The sequence below is a fragment of the Emydura macquarii genome, unplaced genomic scaffold (genome assembly GCF_026122565.2).
Source record: "Emydura macquarii macquarii isolate MOO-44397 ecotype Brisbane River unplaced genomic scaffold, CSIRO-AGI_Emac_v2 contig_2432, whole genome shotgun sequence".
NCBI classification, from domain to species: domain Eukaryota; kingdom Metazoa; phylum Chordata; order Testudines; family Chelidae; genus Emydura; species Emydura macquarii.
Window position 1 is genome coordinate 1,604,144 of NW_027132569.1, and position 16,880 is coordinate 1,621,023.

At 39.5% G+C, this 16,880-nt stretch overlaps 1 protein-coding gene across 5 annotated transcripts in view; it reads left to right on the top strand.

Annotated features, from left to right (window-relative positions):
• Positions 1-16,880, top strand: part of BBS9 (Bardet-Biedl syndrome 9) — a 417,433-nt gene that overhangs the window by 216,019 nt on the left and 184,534 nt on the right. For all 5 annotated transcript variants that reach the window (XM_067562493.1, XM_067562496.1, XM_067562494.1 and 2 more), the window contains one exon: positions 9,388-9,610. In XM_067562493.1, the coding sequence (XP_067418594.1) occupies positions 9,388-9,610 (223 nt within the window). The remainder of the gene's footprint in view (positions 1-9,387; positions 9,611-16,880) is intronic.

The following is a 16,880-nucleotide window of genomic DNA, read 5'->3' on the forward strand; positions in this document are numbered from 1 at the left end:
GTGACTTTACTTGTACATTAATCCCAATCCACCCCAGAATTTTAGTTTTACCATTGGAATCAGAGTCTTTGAAAGAATTATAAAATAGTTACACTTGAAGATTAGTTTAATTAATAGTCGCAAGAACAAATGCCATTTATGCAGTGTCTTATGTCATTTCAGAGTATGTTCTGGAAGGAGGACATTGGTGGAGTCCTAAGGAAGATTCCTGGAAATAGTTCTGACTGTCTGCAGTTCAGACTAGGACTTTTTTTCCCCTAATGGTCACTTATTCCCGGGTTCTTAATCTGTTCTTCCTTAAAATCTGTTCTTCCCCTCTGCCACAAAGCCTACAAAAAGTTGACAGTGGTTAGATAGCTGGTAAACTGTGGCCACTAATTTTTCATGATAGCTGTATTGTCTTATTATTACTGTTTACACCCCTGTCATCTTATTGTATTCACTTGTTGCCTCTTGTTTTGTTCTTAAATTGCAAGCTCTTGGTGAAGAAATATATCTGCTTACTCCGTTTTGGACTATAGTCCCAGGGTTTTTCCTTCTTATTCTCTTGATTTTAGGTTGTCTTACATGATTTGGTTTAGTCTCATTTCCATATAAATGATAATGCCACTGTCACCACCAGTTGAGACAGAGTCAGAATTGAAACTAAGTAATAGTCTATTTCAAATTCAAGTAGAAATTTGAATAGCTAAATGACATTATGGATAATGGCCCTCTAGTTTGACATCTAGATCTGATCATAGAGTAGAACTAGTATAGATTTTTGCTAATACTGCCTATTTTTGCCGTTGAGTGCTATCTGTAATTGTGTCCATGAATATGCTTTTTTCCTTTCCCCCTTTAAGCTGTCAGAGATTATCCTGGCGGAACTGGAAGGCACCTGCACTTGGGCTATCCACATCAAGACATGGAGTCTGTTGCATGTACAGTGGAAAGACTGAAAGCAACAGTTTTCAATCTTTTTTCATTTCCAGACCCCCTAAAAATTTTGGAAGTGCAGACCCATTTGGAAATCTTAGACAAAGTCTGTGGACCTCCAGAGTTCCGCAGACCACAGGTTGAAAACCACTGACTTAAAGAATTCTGTTGGTATGAAAGATTCCAGAGATCTACCTTATCTTTAAAATGGGGAATTCCATTAGAGTCAGTAAAATCTTTGAAACTGGTAGAATGTTTTAAGTGTGCCCACTGTGTGTGTGTGGACTTGTTTTGAGAAAAACATTCTACCACTGTAGTGAGGCAAATCCAAAAACAATGTGAACACTGGGCCACTTGACTCTCAAGATAAAAGCTTTTCGAACTGAAAAATAAAGTTTGATTACCCTTATCTTACCATGGACTACCAACTTTGTTGCTCATAAAAATCTCCATCAACCTTTCCAAATCCAGCCACGTTATTTCTAACCCTGTTTTCTAATTGCAGCATTTACTGTATTTTATTCCCCTGCTTCCTGCATTGTTTTTGTAGTTTACATCATTAACAAGCACGTGGTTTATTTTGAGATTTTGCTGTTTGTTTGCATTCTCTAACTAAAAAAAATTCAGTTTAGGTGAGTGGGGGAGGAGACAGATCCCAACATATACATATATAACAGCCAAACTTTTAAACAAAGTGTTGATGTACTTCTTGAGTGATAGAGATATCTATTTAAAATACTTAATATATTATACAGTGAACTAAATAATCTGTGCATATTATAGACTTCATTGTGTGAATAAGCCTTTGTACTAATAATCTGGTGGGCAAACATTTGTGCTTGAGGAGTTGAGACCAATGCCAGAGACATGGTATCCTGTCTGTGCATTTTGTCTCAGCAGACTTTCAGGAGACAGCATTCACTTCTGAACTACAAACAAAACAATCTTCTGTTTGTATTGTTCTTTCAGTGTTACCCTATCACAAGTCCAGGGGTATGTAGAACAATGCAGCTTTTTCTTACAGGGTAAGCCATTAGCTCATTTGTCTTCATTTCTAATTTTTGGCTCTTAAAACTTTGCCGCTATAATCTCCAAGCTAAATAATGACTTTTCTTGGGTTGGCATTTACATGTTTACTTTCTGTTGCCTTATGTTTCACTTTTATTAGTTAAAAAAGAGATTAAAGGAAGCCTATGATCAATTTGGTATTGAATAATACAATGTTTAATTCTGCTGACCTGTCAAATAGTTTTTGTGCTATATTAAAAGCACCACAAAATGCAGTGAAGAGCAAAACAGTTTTCATTCAGACAGGAGAAATCCTTGCTAATCTGTTATTTTCTGTGAGGAAAAACTCTGGAAAACTGTAACAGCTGGCCAAAATTGAGTCACCTCAGTTATTACCTATGTTAAAATATAGCAAAAGTAACCAAAATTAATATTTTAAACTGATATTTGCTTTAATAAAATCTGTGATTTTTTTTTGTACATGATCTGCTACAATTATGAATTCAAATTATTGTCCTTTGAGATTGCTCAGTGGTTATATGCTGCATTTTTATATAAAAAATTAATTAAATTTGCTAAAGTTTCTAACTTCACAGCACAAAAAATAAAAATGCAATTTCCATGGTTTTAGCTTTGGACGCCTTATGAATCTCCTGTGCTTCATTGCCACTGAGTCTGAACTGGGGGGCCAAAAGATTTTCTGCACTCTTTCCATGAGTCACAGTCTCCAAATGGAGAGCTAACACACTTCATACACACCAGTTTATTGTACTTATGGAGAGCTTTCTTCTTCATCTGGCAGAGAGAGGCCTAATGGTCAGATCTACAAAGCATGAAATTAACATGTCCATCTCTGTTCAGCAAAGCACTTAAGCACATGCTTAAGTCCCAATTAACTCTGAAGCTCAAAGTGTATGAAGTTATATATGTGCAGTGCTCAAGTGTTTTGCTGAATTGAGGCCTCTGGCATCATATCTTGTTCCTGTAAAGAAAATAATAGTGGATTTAAAAATTAGAAATTTAGGATGTGGCTTTTTAATTGGACATTAGGAATTTCTGGTTCAAAGGAAAGAAGAAACTGCTAGACTGGGGCATACTTGAAGATGGGAATGTCATTTTATTATTGCTTACCTTTCTTGAAAGTACTAAATAAATATATAGATTTTAAAAAAATGTATCCTTTGCTTTGTGTGATGCCCGAATGTCTGAGGCTAGAGGCCAACCCAAATGTCACCTGGCATCCCTCTCATTCACATTGGAGAGGAATGTTATGAATATTACCTCTGTAGTGCCCTTATGAAAAGTTCTGACCAATCTGGGAGTGGCAAGAGTTATCCTGATAAATAAATAAGTGAGGGTGGCTCAGAAACTATGAACTAAACTATGAACTAAAAGTGTATGCAATGGTAGGATTCCCACATAACCAGGTATGTCCAAAGATTTTAATGATATATTCTTACTGGTAAAGTGCATATTCCAGGCGCCAAGAAAACTTTGGTTGTGATTAACTTTCAAAAGTTAAAATAATTTCTATGGTCAAACAAGATGAATTTGTGCACTTTGAACTGAATAACAAAATGCATTGTGCCAGGCATTCCAAAATAATCTTCATCCACAAATAGGGGCAAATACCTCTGTTCCTTTTCTTCCAGCCACTAAATTAGCTAGGTAAAATTAGGGTAAAAGTGCCTAAATCTCATTTTCAGAAGTAATTTAGGCCCAGATTTTTAAAGTCATTGTGGCACTCAGCATTGCAACACTTAAATAACTTTTGAAAACAGGACTTAGGGCATGTCTAAACTGTGGGCTCTGCAGCAATCGGTGAAGCAGGATCAATCCGTTCAATTGATGGGTTTGGACTCTCCAGTTGATGCCGGTAGTCCACCTCACTGAAATGAATAAGGCTGTGTCAACGGGAGGGCGTCTCCTGTTGACATAGCACTGTAAAGATGCTGCACTACGTGAATGTAAGTACATTATGTAGCTTGCGTATCTTCCATCGACTGGCGCCAGCCCTTAAGTTTTTAAATCACGTAGGCACTTTTGAAAATGTTATCTTGAGTGTATAACCACTTTGGTGACCTTCTGCATACAAATGTGTATAGCATTTAATCAGAACAGAGCCTTTGAGATGCTTGTAGGGTTAAGCTTTGTTGCTTTTGTTCTATTGATATCAACAGAGTTTAAAGCACCCTAATATTTTTGGTTGTGTTAATTTTAGACTTGCATATGTTACATTTCCTTTAAGAACTTGGAAATTGAAAATTGTTGTATTGAAAGTATATTTGTGTATTTTTACACCATTACAATTTTTGCCTTTCAGGACCAATTTTAGTGCAAAAATTGCTCTAGCAAAAATCTTCAGTATCTTACAGGTGTGCATTCAGTGTCATTATAATTTGTGTCCTTTCAGTGTGGAGATTTAGTGCAAAGTGCTTAATAGTAAATGCGTTTGTACAAAGCTAGACACTGGCATGGCTTGCAGTTCAGGTAACACTTAATGAAATAAAAGGAAGTATTGTACTTTCTGGGGGGCTCATGGCCATCTCATATAATCTGTTGTATCAACCCGATGATATACTGTTACATTTTTTCTTTAAACTGTCTTATGTCCTATGCCTGAAAGCCTTTGGTTGGAGCAGCTGCTATTTCTAAATGATCAAGCAAAACAGACTCTCTCTCTAAAGATCATCAGTGACCATGTGCTGAGCTTGGCTGTGTTGAAGCAGGTTTAGTGCTAATTAGAATGATAGTGTAAATGTTGTTCATAAGGTTGAAATGTTTAGATCTGGTGTGGAGCACTGGTCAAAACCAAAAAACAAAACGTCGTTTAATACAGCATTAAAGAGTATAGGATAGATGATTTATTTTTATTATTATTTTATTTTTCAATTATGGTTGTCTGCATAAACTCGGCTGAAACTCTTAGATCCAGTTAGCCTCTTTTTTGATAACTTTTTTAATAACAATTAAAAACAACAGAGGTAGGTTCTTTTATTTTTTATGTGAAATGTGTGTAGTATGGTTATTAAATAAAATATCTTTATTAGGAGGTTTTTTTGATAAAAGTGATATGAGACATTCTACGTCATAATATCTCCTTCAGTCTAACACAGTGTTTCTCAACCTGGGGGTTGTGACAGTTTTAGAGGGGTCGCTGGTATTGGGGGTGGCAAGAAAGGCAATTGCCTGGAGCCACAGGGGCGCCATGAAACTAAGTTACATGCCTCAGCCCCGTGGGGGTGGGACTCAGGCTTCAGGGGTACAGTAGTTTGGAAAGGTTAAGAACCACTGGTCTAACACTTATCAGCTGGATCTTATCTGTGTGGATGCTGGAGGCAGTTCAGCCCAATTGCTAGGGAAACTCTGGGGCACAACCATGCTTCTCACGTCCTTGTGCCAGAAATTCTGCCTCATTAAACTCAGCGGGAGCTGTTGGGTGCTAAGTGCTTTTGAAAGTTAGGCCACTTTATAAGCTTTGAAAGCAAGGTGCTTTCATAAGCCTCAAACTTGGTCCATACAGAAGCTCTGTGTGATGTAGCGGAACAGCTTCTGCACTGGAACTCCAGCAGCAGCTCACTAACTTTCTCCCTTAGCACTTCATCTGTCACCATTTAGTATATTATAGTGATCTGTGAGTAATGTTGTATGTGGAGGCAGGGCGTATCTAGGAATGTTTGAATATTGATGATCATGGACAACAGATGGTTGAAATGTCTCACTAGCCAGTCCATGCTCCAGTCTGGAGGGGATTCTGTTTTGTTTCCTAGACTTTTGGAATACAAAAGGATAATCATCTTTCCAAGAAAGAACATTTTAGAGCTGCCACCATGTTGAGAGAGTGGAAAGGCCTTGATATCATTCAAAGGTTATGCATCCAGGATCTACCCCCATACAAAAAACCAGATCCACAGTACATTAACTTTCACACATAGAGATCACCTGATGGTTTACATGAGGACCATAAGATGTATAATAATCTATATTGATGAGTGTAATTCATTGATTTATGGACACAGAGTCTTGCATAGTGTCACAAATCCACATTAAATCTCCAAATTCTAGATTTGTATCTTTGATTTGGCTAAAAAGTATAAAAACTCTATTCTACCTATTTTTTAAATGAGCTTATCAGTATGTTTGGGTGCAGAAGCAAAAGCATGAAGGCAAATCTTTCCCTGTTGGCCAAAAATCAGAGGAAGCTCAGTAGCATTGTTAGTTGCAGCAAGTCTGGAACAAATTATATTCAGTAAATTGTGCCTTCCTGATATGCCTATTTCAGATGATATGAAGGACTTCTGTGCAGTGCCTGAGCCCGTCAACAATGCCCCCTTTGTGATTCTGCTGTAACAACTGTGGAAGAGTTGCAGATCTGGGAATGTTTTTTGCGGGATAATAGACTGCCCACCTCTGATCTGCCTAACATAGGTGTTTGCTGTCAGCTCTCAAACATATAGAATATTAAAAAAAAATCACAGTTCTGTGTTTTGAGCCTGAAGCTGAATCAGACCTTTTTTGTGAGGTATTTATGTATAGTGGTATAGCACACTTTCCCTTTCAGACCTTAATTGCTTTTCAGTCCATACATAGTGATGTTTCCCTACTCCCTTAGTCCTCGTCTCTTTCAGTAATAAAAATTGCTAACAAATACTGTATTATTCAGGACAATTAATTCTTAATTATACAAAGTCACCTGAATAACAATTACATAGAGACTTTTCATTCAGACATAGGTTCCATATTCTTTTGCCACATAAAGGCTCTTTTCCATTTGACTTGACTTACTAGGTCAACAATCCTTGAATTGGAAAGGGTGGTTTTATGGTCTATTGAAACACCAGGTTTACATGGAAATTAAATACAAAAACTAGATTTGCAAATTATGAAGGCTGTGATACAAAATACAACACACCAGTGTGAGCCAAGGACAGAATAGAATGCTAGCCACCTTTAATTTCCTGTCTTTAGTTAGTTTGTGTTTTTAGTTTCCTTCTTTAAATGCTTTTTTTTGCTTATATTTTTATAACTTATTTGGAGGGAAATACTGCGGCAGATCCCCAGTTACTATAAATTAACTCCAATTCAGGATGTGGTCCATTACCCCAGTTAAGTATGTTTGGGCTCAGAAGAGACAGGTGATATGTTTTGGCGCTCCCCAAGGTTTTAATTGAATCAGTCTAAAGTTTAGAAAAAATGACAAACTTTGGTGATGAAGATGTAACTCTTTGCAGGCAGAGCCAGCAGCAGCAAAGGGCCAGTTCTGTATCGAGGGCTCCCTGTCAATGATACAACACCAAACCCCACCCTGTCACCTGGAAAATCAGACACTATCCTCTGCGTGTCCCCAGAAGACAATACTTCCCTTCTTGGAAGCACAGAGTCTGAGTGTAGAAAGTAAATCTTTTAATAAAAGAAAGGAAGTAACACAGCACTAGTTTTGGAACCAGTGCAAACAGAATTCATGAACTCAATGAGCGAAACCCATCCCAGAGTATGGGGGTGTATTCTTCGCCTCTCCCTTCTTGCTTTCCCCTGTACTGACCTTCATAGTTAGTGTTCACTTTCTGTTGGGGGCTCAGCCAGTCCCCTTCTGCAGGCTTCTGCCGGACGAGGGCTTGACCAGGTCCTCTCAGCTGCTGCCTCCTCCTACCTCTGGGTCTTGCCAAGTCCCCATGACTGGCCCCCGTTGTCTGCAGGTGCTGCTATCTCTAGGCTCCTGCCATCTGCAGGCTCTTGCCGCTGGTTATCAGTCAAGGTTTCCCAGTTCCTCTAGTGATTTCAGCTTTTAGTGAATTTCAGCTTTCAGCTCATGGGAAAACCTTCTGCTGACACAGGAGCAATGTCCCTACTTTAGCAGAAGAAAAGACTCCAAGAGGAATATTTTAACAGTGGGAGGAGATAGTGGGAATCCATGCCTAAGGGTAGCCTTTTGCCAGGGTTAGTGCAATCTCAACAGGAGACTTCTCACCCCCTTCCTGCTGCCCTTACAATGCTGAAACATCCATCCGCCACCCTTGTTGGGCTCTGTTTAGATGAGAGTGAATTTTTCATCAGAACAGGCTAAACACAGATCTGATGCCATTTGTTCGTACAATTGAAGGACAACATTTCATTACCCCTCCAGTTAACACAAAAGTGATTTGTAACACAATACTAGACATACTGACCATTTCCCATCATGCTCAGAACCTAGTGTGCTTATGCAATATGCCGAGTTCTTAATTGTACTCATGCAAATACAAAGCCCATGCAAATAAAGTGCCCCCACTTTCCGCTGCTGAGCAGGGGGAGTGCCACTCAGACACTCAGATCTTGCTTCCATAGAGAAAGATGCACACATGACAAGAATATAACTATGGACATTTTTGTCTTCTAGTGAACCATCAAAATTGATAAAATTATGTTCTGTAATTTGTCATGTTTTGTAGCATCTCTGGAGTGGCTGGCTTTAGGGCTTTTGATGTCCAAATTGTGTTTAGATTTCAGTGCCCAGCATGTGGGTCAGAGATGAAAGATTTTTTACAGAATAGATTTTCACTATGAGTGTGGAAGCTCTAATATTTCATTTAATTTCTAAGAAGCTATATCTGTGCTTGCACATTCTTCCTTGTCATATTTGTAGTCAGAGAAATCATTATTGCTGTTCATGAAAAAGAAACCAGGTCAGAAAACACTGGTGTGGTACAGAAACAAATTCAACGCTTAGTTTCACTCAGGCAATCTATTAAATTCATAGGATTGTTTGAGTACAACTCAGGGCAGAATTTGCTCCAAAATTACTTGGGCAAGGCTACTAAGCAGGTGCCTTTAAAACTTTAATACAGAAGAATTAAACAACTTTTTCTTGGGAGAAGAGGTCAACAGGATAGACAGAGGAGCTGTGAATATACTTTCTGACTCACCATGTTGTCCCTGTTATTCACAGATAAATTTAAACTATATAACCTTTTCCTCCTAAATTCATAGAATTTAGCTGGTGATCCCATAAGCAAAATAATTGGGTGAACTCAGCTCTCCCGCTCTCCAATTTTTTTGGTAAATATTGTAACATTTGTGTTTACATATAATTTCATCTAGAGGTGTTTTTAAATTTTGCTTGCAGTAAATTCTGATTTTCAACATTTAATGAGAGTACTGAGTTTGACCATCCTTATCTCATAATTTTCCTGTGCTGATATTATTTGTCTCTGATTTAAAGTGCTATTACTCTTTCTGACCCCATTTAGTTTTAGCCTTTGAGATAAATTTCATTTTATTAGTTATTTTTTGATTTACACAACCTTTGAAAATTCTGTTTTCATGGTAGTTCATTAAGCCAAAAACTACATTTGTTGTATCAGTATTGTCTAAAACTTGTTCTTTAGTCTTTGCTTTATAATTTTTATATATTTTTCAATGTCTTTAAAATCAGGAGGAGGATTTTACATTTCATTTTATCTTGTTTCTTTCTCCTTCATCCAGGGTTGGGAAGAAAGTGTGGATGCTGCCATCTCTCATTTGTTGAGAACATGTCTGTCTAAGAGCTCTAAAGAACAGGCTCTGACTCACACCAATCAGTTGAATATACCCAAAGATACTAGCAGGCTGAAGAAACACATCACCTTGCTCTGTGATAGACTGGCCAAAGGTGGACGCCTTTGTTTAAGTACAGACACAAATATTCAGCAAACTATCGTCATGCCAGGTAAGGTATTAATGTATGTTCTTCAGTCCAAATATGTGCATATATTCAAACTAAAAAGACTGTAGCTTTGGTTAGATTTGGAATTGATTTTACACCGAAATGAGATACATGTAAGCTTGTTTGTTGCTTTATGATCTGATTTCCTAATACTTTGCTTTATGAATATTGGGTGGTCACTGATTAACCCTGTCATTTCCCCTGACAAGACAGGATGGCAGGTACTGAACTAAAGTCAGACCTGCTGAGGTGATCACAGTGAATTGCAGAGATCAATTCATCTAAATCACCCAGTCTAGGGGAAGAGAATTGGGGGACTGAGAAATTCAGGGCATTCCATTTGGATGAGAAATAGGTGATATGGAATTGGTATTTTCTTAGTGTAATTCATTTATGTACTCTGTATGTCTCTGTGTGTGTGTGTGTGTGTGTGTGTGTGTGTGTGTGTGTCTGTCTGTCTGTCTTGTTTCCCTGGACAGTGATAGGAACTAAACTGTATCCAGGAAACTCTTGTTTGCAGAAGCCTTTGGGATAGGATCTTTGACCTGTCACAAGAAGCAAATTTCAGTCTGTCTTTCTCTCCAGAGACCCAAAGAAACTCTCAGAAAAAGTCAGACTCTTCTGTCAACTCCAACACACAATATTTTTCCAGCTCCTGGTTTTAAAATGTTAAAAACTTCATTAGGATCTTGTCAAGTGGCTCCAGACATCAACCTCCTTCTTTTGTCTGTAGCATCGTTTACTACACAAAAGTGCTTCAAAAGTGCTTTTGAGAGTTTAACACACCCATTTACGTCCACAGAGCCAGTGATCCCTTTGCTGTTGAGTCCCCCAATCTTACAATATTAACACCTATTTTATAACAAGAATCATTGAGAAATATTTTCTCTGACCCAGTACTGAAGCAATTTCCCATCGTGGTGTTTAGGGGCATTATAAGAAGCACTGGAGGTGCTCCCATGTGGAGTCCCATTTGGCTTCAGCGAGACTCCACCTGGCTAAGTGTCTTCCATCACTGATCCTTTACTGGCTTGTTATTGGAATCTTAGGCCTGGCCTATACTTACCAGGAAACTCGGCAGCAGTCGACAGGAGTTACACAAGCTACATAGAGTAGCTTGTGTAACTTACATTGACTTCCTAAATCCTTTTCTGCGCACCGTCTCCACGGCACTGCACCAACGGGAAATGTGTACCAATCGACTCCGCACTTACCCTTTTTTTGGAGGTGGTTTTACTAGATCAACTTCTGGATCAATTGAGCGTGTCTTCACTTCCGCTCAATCGATCCAGTTAGATAGATCTGACGGCGGCAAATTTGCCGCCATCAGTCTAGACATACTCTTAGTAACAGAATGAATGAAAACCAGGTACTATCACTGCTGCAGCTCTTGCTGAATGAGTTTTAATTTGACCCTTAACATTTACACCTGTTAGAGTAACAATGAAAAGTTAAAGACAGCTCTGTTGATGTATGTGCTAGAAAAGTCTTAATTTCAACACAGGATAAGGCTAACCTCATGTTTCTGAGTTCAAATTAATCAGAAACTCAAAATATTAGGCAAGTTTTAATGATAGAATTTAAAGATTAAAGCCTGATTGGGGTGAAATAATATTGGCTGCACGATAGTGGAAGGACAATTTTCTGATTAAGGTAGAACTTGCAGAGTAGATGAGTTAGTTAAGTATGGAACTTTCTAATTCTACTACAAGCTACTACTAGAAACTTCTGGGACGTGATCCAAAGCCCTTGGAAGATAAGGGGTGCTTTCCATTTGTTATCTATTTTGTGTTCGCCAACAACACTCAAATTTCATAACAGAACTATGTCCCCTGGCTGAAGCACCAGTCTCTGTACTCTTTTGGTAGCACCAGTTGTGTTTGTTGATTTTGTGAAGGATTTGCTATGATTCGGTGCAGCAGTACTTGAATTAGTTTTAGTTTGCTCTTAGAGAAATTGCTTTTTGCAAATATCTGAACTTGGATTGACATTTAAATAACATGATTAACTGTACCAGAATAAGTATCTCACCATATTTGGGTTTTTGTTGGTGTTAATACTTTTCATGATTTAGAGAGAGAGCCTTTTTATTCATTTGGTACATCTACAAAATATTGTACAGAAATTACTTTCCTTTCTGTAAATTTAAGGGTGGAAATAGCTGCTCTATATTTTCTTTTTCTCCTCAAACTAAGCTAAAAAAATGAAATAATGTAATAGAAACTTCACTTCTCTCCCTTTAAGAATATCTTGCATGGTGGTATCTGGAAATAACTGATGGATTTTTTTTCATCTGTAGACTTTTATTGTCTTCATGGAGTCATACTACAAGTAGGACATGCATGCAATTATTTCTTAGTTGTAATATACTTTAAACATTTAAATTCAAATATGCCAGCAATAAAATGTGAATACAAAAACTGAAAATAAAGTGCCCCCCCCCCCCACTCAGCTCCTTTACGCTTGGTGCCAAAAGACCAATGAATCATGAATGCCATATACTATAGTATTATTTCCCATTATGATACGGGTAGACAACTATACTGTATATCTCCCATGAAAATAATACAAGAAAGAGGTCTATTCTAATCAAAACATAATACATTTGAATTTGAGCTGATTGCTGTGTATTAAATAAAAGTGGACTAGGCTTAACGTATTTAATATGATGAATAGAGAAGTACTTGAAATATATCTAAGCAGATGGTTGAGTCCAGGTATAGCAATGTCTCACCCAACATAAACAAGTCTGTTTATACAGACAATGCACTTTGGACAAATATTTTAAAAAATCAGAGTCTAAAATGAGGCTCCTTAGTCCTTATTTAGGCTGTGTCTAAACTACCACCTACATCAGCAAAATTTACGTCGCTCGGGGGTGTGTGTGTGTGTGAATATTCCACCCCTTGAGTGACATAATTTACACCGACATAAGCATTCATGTGCGCAGTGTTGTGTACAGATACAACTGCATCACTGCAGCTCTGTACATATAGATGTATCCTAAGGTTCCAAATAAGTGACCTTTATTTTCAAAATTGCTTGCTTTGGTGACAGCTGCTTGTGAGTTTAGCACTTTTGAAAATCAGGTCACTTACTTAGCCCATGTCTACACTAGAAAAATAAGTTGACCTAACATAGGTCGACTTACAGCCATTGCAGTAATTACAGCAGTGGCTGATGTCCACACTACCCTCCTTGGGTCGGTGGAGTGCATCCTCACCAGGCTCGCTTCCACTGACCTAAAGGGGCAGTGTGGGGAGCTAAGAGCCCGGTCTCTCAGCTCCCTGCTGGGAGCCCTGCAGGCTCCTGAGCTCCCAGTGGACTGCCTCCTCACCAGTCACGATTTCCTGGGCTGGCTCCTGGGGCTTCTCAGTTCCCAGGGGGAAGCTGCCTGGGGCTTCTTGCCCCTGGGAAGTGGCGTCCAGCTGCCGTAGCTTCTCACTCCCCACACCTGCTCCCTGCTGGGGAGTCATGTCAATTTCATGGCTGCCCCGGCTCCCAACAGTTGGGAGCGGAGACCAGCCAGCTGAGCTACCTGTGCTTCTCATCTCACTCCCAGCTGGGAGTGGAGACCAGCTCTCCAGGGGCTTTCCTGTCAATAATTGACAAGAATGACAGCTCCACAGCCCATGTAAGGAATGCAGTGTCTACACTGACACTGCATCGCCCTGACTAAGCCGACATAAGCCCTACACCTCTCATTAAGGTGGTTTTATTATGTTGGCATAGCAGGGGAAGGAGCATTTCAGTGTGTACATCTCCACTGTTTTGTTTTGTTGACAAAACTCTCCAGTGTAGACCAGCCCTCTGGAACCTAAATTAGGACCTAATTAGGATAGGAGCATTAGACTATTAATTTTGAAAAAAATTAGCCTTTGTCTATACCATAAAATTCAAAATAATAATCCTCTTATTTTTACAATGTTTTTATACCTTGAATCCTCAGCAAAATGTTTCTTTAAATGTGTGCATGTGCTCATAAGCTATTTAGAGACAATGTAGCTTTCGGAGTAGTTTGGGAGAGCCATGTTCAAGCAAGGTTGTGTGTAGCAGTAAGAATTTTCATATTCTTTTGGAGGAAGGTCATATTATGTGAAGCAATTTTTTGTTTAATTTGTTTAATGTGTAATATATGACAAATTATAGCATATCTTTAACACATTACATGATGTAGCATAGGATTGAGAATACTTAAATATCTGATCAGCTCTTTCCTTGAGGGGGATTTGAGAGGATTGGGGTCTTTTCTGGAGAAGGGAAAGTTTATCAAGGCTTTTGAAACTGTTTTAGATTGATTCTGTTTGTATTTTGTGTATGCAGTGAAAGAAAATTGATGTGTGCTTTATAAATCAAAACATGTATAAGATATACCTTTAGGCTGTTGTTGAATAAAAGCCACTCACTTGTTTACAGTAAGATTTAGGACCATATTTTGGCCTGTTAGAATGGGAGGGAGGTCATATATTGGGAGTGAGGGATGTAAGGACACTGTATTTGAAGCTGGGGCTCTCAGGTAGAGGGTTGGTGAGGTGGAGGGAGGATATGGGGGGCAGGGATTTAGTGTGCTTATACTTAGAACAAAAAGCAACAATCATGTAATTGATTTATTTGGGCATAAGCTTTCGTGGACAGAAACTCACTTCGTCGGATGCATGAAGTGGAAACTTCAGTTTGGTAGGTATATATACACATGCAAGGATGGGTGAGTTACATCACAGTGAGGAGGGCAACTACAATACTCACCTAGGGAAGTGAAGAAACAGATTGACAGAGCCAGATGTGTACCCAGAAGTCACCTACTACAGGACAGATCCAACAAGGAAAACAACAGAACGCCGCTGGCCATCACCTACAGTCCCCAGCTAAAACCTCTCCAACACATCATTAAGGATCTACAACCTATCCTGGATGACGATCTGTCACTCTCTCAAACCCTGGGAGGCAGGCCAGTCCTCGCTTACAGACAGCCCCCCAACCTGAAGCAAATATCCACCAGCAACTGCATACCATACGATATAAACACTAACCCAGGAACGTATCCTTGCAACAAACCCAGTTGCCAACTCTGCCCGCATATCTACTCAAGTGACACCATCACAGGTCCTAATCACATCAGCCACACCATCAGGAGCTCATTCACCTGCACATCTACTAATGTGATATACACCATCATGTGCCAACAATGCCCCTCTGCCATGTACATTGGCCAAACCAGACTGTCTCTACGCAAAAGAATAAATGGACACAAATCAGACATTAGGAATGGTAACATTCAAAAACCAGTAGGAGAGCACTTCAATCTCCCTGGATGCTCAGTAACAGACTTGAGAGTTGCCATACTTCAAAAACAAACTCCAGCGTGAAACTGCAGAGCTGGAACTCATATGCAAACTTGACACTATCAGACTAGGTCTGAATAGAGACTGGGAGTGGCTAGCCCACTACAAAAAATAATGTTCCCTCTTTTGACATTCATACCTTCTCATCAACTGTTGTGAATGGCTTCATCCATCCTGATTGTATTAACCTCGTTAACACTTGCCCTCTTCATTGTGATGTAACTCACCCATCCTTGCATGTGTATATATATCTACCAAACTGAAGTTTCTACTTCATGAATCTGATGAAGTGGGTTTCTGTCCATGAAAGCTTATGCCCAAATAAATTTGTTAGTCTTTAAGGTGCCACAGGACTCTTGCTGTTTTGCTAAAAACAGACTAACACGGCTACCCCTCTGGAAATCATGTAATTGTTAATGTAACCCGTTTGCCAGACAGAGCCGGCAGCAGCAAAGGACCAGGTTCTATATCTAGGGGTCCCTGTCAATGATACAACACCAAATCGGCTTGAGCCCCCACCCAGTCACCAGGAAAATCATACACTATCCCCTGGGCACCGCCAAAAGGCAATACTTTCCCTCTTGCAAGCACAGAGTCTGAGTGTAGAAAGTAAATCTTTTAATTAAAGGAAAGAAGTAACACAGCACTAGTTTTGGAACCAGTGCAAACAGAATTCATGAACTCAATGAGCCAAACCCATCCCAGAGTATGGGGGTGTATTCTTCGCCTCTCCCTTCTTGCTTTCCCCTGTACTGACCTTCTTAGCTAGTGTTCACTCTCGGTTGGGGGCTCAGCCAGTCCTTTTCTGCAGGCTTCTGCTGGACGAGGGCTTGACCAGGTCCTCTCCGCTGCTGCCTCCTCCTACCTCTGGGTCTCGCCAAGTCCCTACTATTGGCCCCCCGCTGTCTGCAGGTGCTGCTATCTGTAGGCTCCTGCCCTTTGCAGGCGCCGACCGCTCCTGGCTCCTGCCATCTGCAGGCTCTTGCTGCTGGTTATCAGTCAAGGTTTCCCAGTTCCTCTAGTGATTTCAGCTTTTAGTGAATTTCAGCTTTCAGCTCATGGGAAAACCTTCTGCTGACACAGGAGCAATGTCCCTACTTTAGCAGAAGAAAAGACTCCAAGAGGAATATTTTAACAGTGGGAGGAGATAGTGGGAATCCATGCCTAAGGGTAGCCCTTTGCCAAGGTTAGTGCAGTCTCAACAGGAGACTTCTCACCCCCTTCCTGCTGTCCTTACAATGCTGAAACATCCGTCCGCCACCCTTGTTGGGCTCTGTTTAGATGAGAGTGAATTTTTCATCAGAACAGGCTAAACACAGATCTAATGCCATTTGTTCGTACAATTGAAGGACAACATTTCATTACCCCTCCAGTTAACACAAAAGTGATTTGTAACACAATACCAGACATACTGACCATTTTCCATCATGCTCAGCACCTAGTGTGCTTATGCAATATGCCGAGTTCTTAATTGTACTCATGCAAATACAAAGCCCATGCAAATAAAGTGCCCCCCCTTTCAGCTACTGAGCAGAGGTAGTGCCACTCAGACCTTGCTTACATCAAGATGCATGCCTATCATCATGTTAAATACTTTGTTTGCATGTTGTAATCTCCTCCTGACTCCCTGTTCATTTGTCTTTATTTTTGTAGATTGTAAGTTCTTCATGGCAACTACTGTATTTCCTTTTGCTCAAAAAGTATATAGTTCATTTTGGGCCCTACCACAATATAATAATAATAATAATAATAATTTTTGTGGATATGCTATCATTTTGTTTTCTAATATCTGGTATTCGGTCAAAGTGATTCTATGCTAGGTGGAATGTCAAGCATATATATATACACTAAATCTATGTCTGTATAGATATAGATAACTCTTTTAGGCAGGGGACGTGTCTTTGAAAGTGTTTGTTGATCAAGTGGCACAA